The sequence below is a fragment of the Lactuca virosa genome, chromosome 1 (genome assembly GCF_052849685.1).
Source record: "Lactuca virosa cultivar CGN04683 chromosome 1, Lactuca_virosa_CGN04683_v6, whole genome shotgun sequence".
In the NCBI taxonomy this organism is placed as follows: domain Eukaryota; kingdom Viridiplantae; phylum Streptophyta; class Magnoliopsida; order Asterales; family Asteraceae; genus Lactuca; species Lactuca virosa.
The window spans coordinates 151,546,610-151,552,295 of NC_136426.1; the positions used below are offsets into that span (position 1 = coordinate 151,546,610).

The window sequence follows — 5,686 nt, forward strand, 5'->3', positions numbered from 1 at the left end:
GAGCTCGCTTATGGTACTTTTCCATAAGGTCCTTGTTCATCTCGTACGGACAATAATCCTCATAGAATCTTTGCAACTTAGGAGTCATGGTGGCTACCATGATGCAAGCAACTTTTGTTGCATCATTGTAGTGCTTCTTGTAGGTGGCTAATTCTTCAAGAGTGGCCTTCTCTTTGTCAATCTCATTTAGTTCTTTCTCAAGGACATACCCCTTATCCTCGAAACGAATGGCCATTTTGATGTTGCGCATCCAGTCGTTGTAGTTGGTGCCATCCAATGTCACCTTCGAGCAGATGTTCAATAATGAAAAGTTATGGGAGGAGGAGGAGGAACCAAAAGCATCATTTGAAGTAGACATTTGTAAAAATAAGGTAGTTTTAGTTAGATAAGAATAATCCTTAATATAGCAACCCAAAATGAAATATTAAGGCTAGGATCCAACTATATAATTCACAACTTAGAAAAAGGATGCCGTAATCTAATTGTAAATTTTATAAAAGTAGGTAAATGACGATTTACCAATTCCACCAATAGAAATGAAATTTTAAAAAGAAATTAAGTTTTGTTGAAATTCCTAGATCTTTTGAGATTCATTGAAACTATTCAATGACATGTTTAATCTCAGATTGTGCTCTTCTATTTGCGACTGGGATACTGATGATCACAAACAAGATGTGAATAACCATGTAAATGTGCTTGGTAACCTCATTGTCATTTCTCATCCCAATTGATGTGCTGGTAAACCACATACGCTCCGTCAATAATGATAATTTACGAGATACCCATCACCACTCTTTATTAGTCCCCATTAGTGTGCCGATTAACCACACACGCTCTACTAACGCCTTATAAAGCGTAATGTGCAATTTCATGGGTTGGCATACAAATTCACATTTTTTATAAAGTAACTAAGATTGAGATTTTTCAAAAAAAAAGTTACTTTTAATAACATTATACTTTTAATGAGAATTAATTGTCCTATCAAACCCGTTCGACTAACGACCATCCACTAGTCAAGGAAGCTGTGGGTGAGAGTTCACACCCATTCAACTACTATTTTATAGTCAATTTCCTTATACCCCCTTATAGACTAGCTTCGTGAATGAGGCGTACTAGCGGTTCGACTGACTTGGTCTTATACATATAATAATTATTAAACTTTTAATTTTACATATAGTATAAGGTGTATTTTAAAACTTTTTCAAAATACTAGGTTTATAAATAGTTTTAAAATAAACCAAATGATTTAATGATTATCTATTAATTAATTTTAATTAATTATATTAAATCAAATAAGGATTATTCAATTAAACTAATCAATTAATTTTATCCTAATCCTTACCCTCTAATCTTTGAAATTTAGGGTATCAGATTTATCCAATTTTTTTTCCAATTATCCCTTCTAAACAATTAAAATAATAATTATCAAAAATTTAGGAAACCCTAACCAACTAATACCATTTTCGAAAATTTGCTTGGGAAGGCTAGGGTTTCAAAACCCTAGCCCAAACTTAGGGGGCAAGGTTAGGGTTTCAAAACTCTAACCTTAATTTCGAAATTTAAGCCTTTTAGGGTTTAATTTCCATAAACCCTAATTTGATCAAATTCAACAATTATAACAAATTCAATTGAAAACAAACCAAACACTTTGATACCACTGATGATTTTTAGGCATAACAAACAAACTTAAAACTCTTAAGTGTGCATGCAACCTAAAACAATATCTATGCTTTCTCTATTGAACCTATAACTATGAACATCAAAATAAGAACCCTAGAAACCCCAGGTAATTTTTGAAAATTACTAAAGAAAAGGATTAGGGTTACATGCCTTTTAGTTGTTATAGAAAACAATTAGAAATCCTCTTGTTGATCTTTTGAAATCAAGCACCACAAGCATCGTGCCTCAAATAGTTCACACACAACACAAACAAGAAGGGTATTATGGAGAGAGGAGTGGGGATAGTATAATTTCGACTATCCTTAGGAAAGATATGATGGCTTTGTGAAAAATGTGATGACAAATGCGTAATTTGTGACTCGTATGTGCGTCCATGTACACTTGTACGTATATGTGATGAATGCAACTATGGATCCTTCCAGGGTAGATGTGTCATTTGTGGAGGTGTTGTTATAGCAAACAATTAGAAATCCCCTTGTTGATCTTTTGGAATTAAGTACTACAAGCATCGTGCCTCAAATAGTTCACACACAACACAAATAAGAAGGATATTATGGAGAGAGGAGAGGGGATAGTATAATTTCGACTATCCTTAGGAAAGATATGATGGCTGAAATATGAAGGACTATAGGTCATTATATAGTGCTATTAGGAAACCCTAAATAAACCCAAAACCAATATAATAATATTATTTTGAATTGGTAATTATCTAGCTTCCTAATTATCATCTAAGGATAATTCTAAAAACTAAAATGTCTCTAAAAAACCATCCACCCTATGTATGGAAGGTTCTGGAGCCTTTTGTTCAACTATTGAACAATTACACTTAGTCCCTACACTTTTAATTAATTTCATTAATCCCAAAATTAATTCCAATTAATTTCTGATTAATTATTAATTAAATATTACTATTTCTAATTAATATATTATTTTCATAATATATTAATAAATTATTTATTTCAATTTATTAATCAAATAATAAATCAACATCTCCCTCTAAAATCATCATATCCAGTTGTTAGGTTTGAGGGCAACCCAAAAGGACCGTGATACTATTAATTCAAGTTTATGCAAATTATAGTTATGAGCTTAGACATCTAATCCAACAATAATAACCTTTAAGTTTTATAGAAATATAAATATTTACCCTTTTGTGGATTTTAGGTTCATTAAAGTTGGATGTTTGCAATTTTTTTTTTCAATTTTATCCATTTGCGTATATATGGTTCATAAAAGCCCTAACGTTTGTCAAATTTGTTCGGTTTACCATTTTTTTTAGTTCATTAAAGTTTTTAAGTTTTGCATAAATGTTCGGTTTTGTCAGATAAACCTGAAATAAAGATAAAATTGAAAAAAAACAGCAAACTACCGGTTTTAATAAACCTAAAATAAGTTAAAAAAATAATTTCCCACATTTGATCAAACTTAAAGTTTTTTTTATATCATTTGCTCTAGATATTTGGTTCCAAGTCCAATGCAAATTTACCAAAAACACATTTGAATTCTAAAAGCAAAAGACTTTGTGGTTTCGGGGCTCGAACCCGGATATTAAACGACCTAAAATTGGCCCGACTTCCACAAACTTCCGGAAGGAGGCTCTCGAGGATTCACTTTCAAGTTTCAGCTACTGCAGCATCCCGTCTGAACATCTTGCAAACCTTTCTTCATCGGGTTTTAAATCCCCAAAATCTTGCGTCCCACCTTTTCAAGCATCACCAGGTTAGATTTTTGTCAAACCCACTACTTTTAAGTTTCTTTGTCTCTATCAACGTATATCTGTATATTTGCTCCATTCGTGTGTTTTCGTGGAGTTTTTCTTTGGCTGATGTATAGTTTATGCTTGCTAAACCTCCAATTTAGTCATTTTCATGTGAAGATCCTCGCAATTAGTTATACAAACCTAGAAGCTCCTTTATTTTAAGCTTTTGGATGCGCGATTAACCCTAACATTTACTCCGTATGCAAAATTACAACGGGTGAGTCGCTGAATTTGAATTTTTTTGTCTGATAATGTTATGGCGAGAAAATGTTCTAGGGTTCTGAATTGGTTAGCTATATTTGATGAACATTATGATTGATTGGTGTTAGGATATGAATAAACGTTCATAAATTCAGGGTTTACTTTGCCAAAAACATCACATTTTATCAAAAATTTGGGGCTCTGAACATCAATCTATTGCAATTGCACTGAAAAAGCTATGTAATTGTAAATCATTCTGTTCTTTTTCTTTCCCTTCCATTTACTTCTCATCTCCCATCCATTCAATCTCATCACAATGGTTACTTGAGCAATCAATCAAATCCACCATTGAATCCAAAAATTACCAACAAATTGTTGACCTTCTCAATGATTCAAACAGTTGAGATGGTTAATTTTCTTGAAGAAATGAATCTAGAAATTGGGTTTGAGAGCTATGAGTTGGTTGTTGAGATGTGTTTGGAATCAAATTTGTTTCTTTTATCATGGAAAGTTGCTATAAGAATGAAAAATAATAGGGTTTATAAATTATGCCACATATAAAAGTGAGACAAAAGTTAAATGGAGCTTGCTTATCTTCTTTAAAAACAGGTTCACAGAAGACAGAACTGAACCCAATTTTCTGATAAATTGTGATGAATTGCTTTTATTTGTATAATTCAATAATGCTAATGTTTATAAAAAAAAATTCAAAAATCAATCAAGTTATTTTTTATTTATTATAGTTCTATTTCAAAAACATTCATGGTATTTAATTTGGGCAAGTTATGGAGAACAACAACATAATTTGCCCTCGCTATCAATACTTTATTTTTTACCTCGTCTTGTCTATGCAAAAAGACATAAATGCCCTCCTCCTTTGATCAAAAGTTAGCCTTAGAAAGCTTAGGGACTCGCTCCTCATCTCATCTTTGTACAAAAGACTTAAATGCCCTCCTCCTCATCATCATTGAAAACACCTCTAGAAAGCTTACAAACTTACTCATCTATGAAAAAGACGTAGAGACCCTCCTCATCTCTTCATCAAATATACCCCTAGGAAGCTTAGGGACTCGTCTGTGTAAAAGACGTAAATGCCCTTTTCAAATTTAACGATTTCAACTTCAACCACATTGTTTATTGCAGGCTGAGTAGTTGTCATGGCAAAGCATCATCCGGATTTGATCATGTGCAGGAAGCAGCCCGGAATTGCCATCGGGCGGCTCTGTGAAAAATGTGATGGCAAATGCGTAATTTGTGACTCGTATGTGCGTCCATGTACACTTGTACGTGTATGTGATGAATGCAACTATGGATCCTTCCAGGGTAGATGTGTCATTTGTGGAGGTGTTGGTATTTCTGATGCTTATTATTGCAAAGAATGCACACAACAGGAAAAAGATCGGGATGGCTGCCCGAAGATTGTCAATTTGGGCAGTGCTAAAACTGACCTGTTCTATGAACGTAAAAAATACGGATTTAAAAAACGATGATTGTGATTGAAGAATGAAGAAGATGTTGATGAGTTGTGAAATGTTTTGGTGATTTTTAATTTGGTTAGAATATGTGTATTTTGATGGTGATGTGTTTTCTAATTGATTGCCTACTATGTTATATTTTTGACTCATCTGGTTGTACTGTGTTTGATGTGTATTGGATTGACACTGAGAGACAGACAGACAGGTCTGGTTATCCACAATGCAACAAGTTGGATTGTGTTTGGCGTGCTTTAGATTGATATTGAGATTGATGGATCGATGTTTGTCTTGTGTTTGACAGACATTTTTTAATGGTAGGTCCAATACACATGTGGGGCAGAACATTGGTACTGCATTTTGGCATGCATTAGGGGGGTGTTTGGGGTTACTTTTAAAATGACTTTTGTCTTCTAACTTTTCCAAAAAAGTCAAAAAAAAAAAAAATACAAAAGGTGTTTGGGTAATAGAAAAATTCTTTTGAAAATGACTTTTGTATAGAGGAAAATGGGGGGTTTCAAAAAGTCACAAAAACCTGACTTTTTGTGACTTTACAATGTAAAAGTTAACATAA

General features: G+C 33.1%; 1 protein-coding gene across 1 annotated transcript; it reads left to right on the plus strand.

Moving 5' to 3' along the window:
- The first annotated feature begins 3,234 nt into the window (after positions 1-3,234).
- Positions 3,235-5,369, plus strand: LOC145160230 (PHD finger-like domain-containing protein 5A). Its single transcript, XM_079079349.1, has 2 exons — positions 3,235-3,399; positions 4,784-5,369. The coding sequence occupies exon 2, from the start codon at positions 4,798-4,800 to the stop codon at positions 5,128-5,130; it is 333 nt and encodes a 110-aa protein (XP_078935475.1). The 5' UTR covers positions 3,235-3,399; positions 4,784-4,797; the 3' UTR covers positions 5,131-5,369.
- The last annotated feature ends 317 nt before the right edge of the window (positions 5,370-5,686 follow it).

Excerpts from the sequence above, each read along its gene's own strand:
- LOC145160230 (XM_079079349.1), top strand. The coding sequence starts at position 4,798 with ATGGCAAAGCATCATCCGGATTTGATCATGTGCAGGAAGCAGCCCGGA.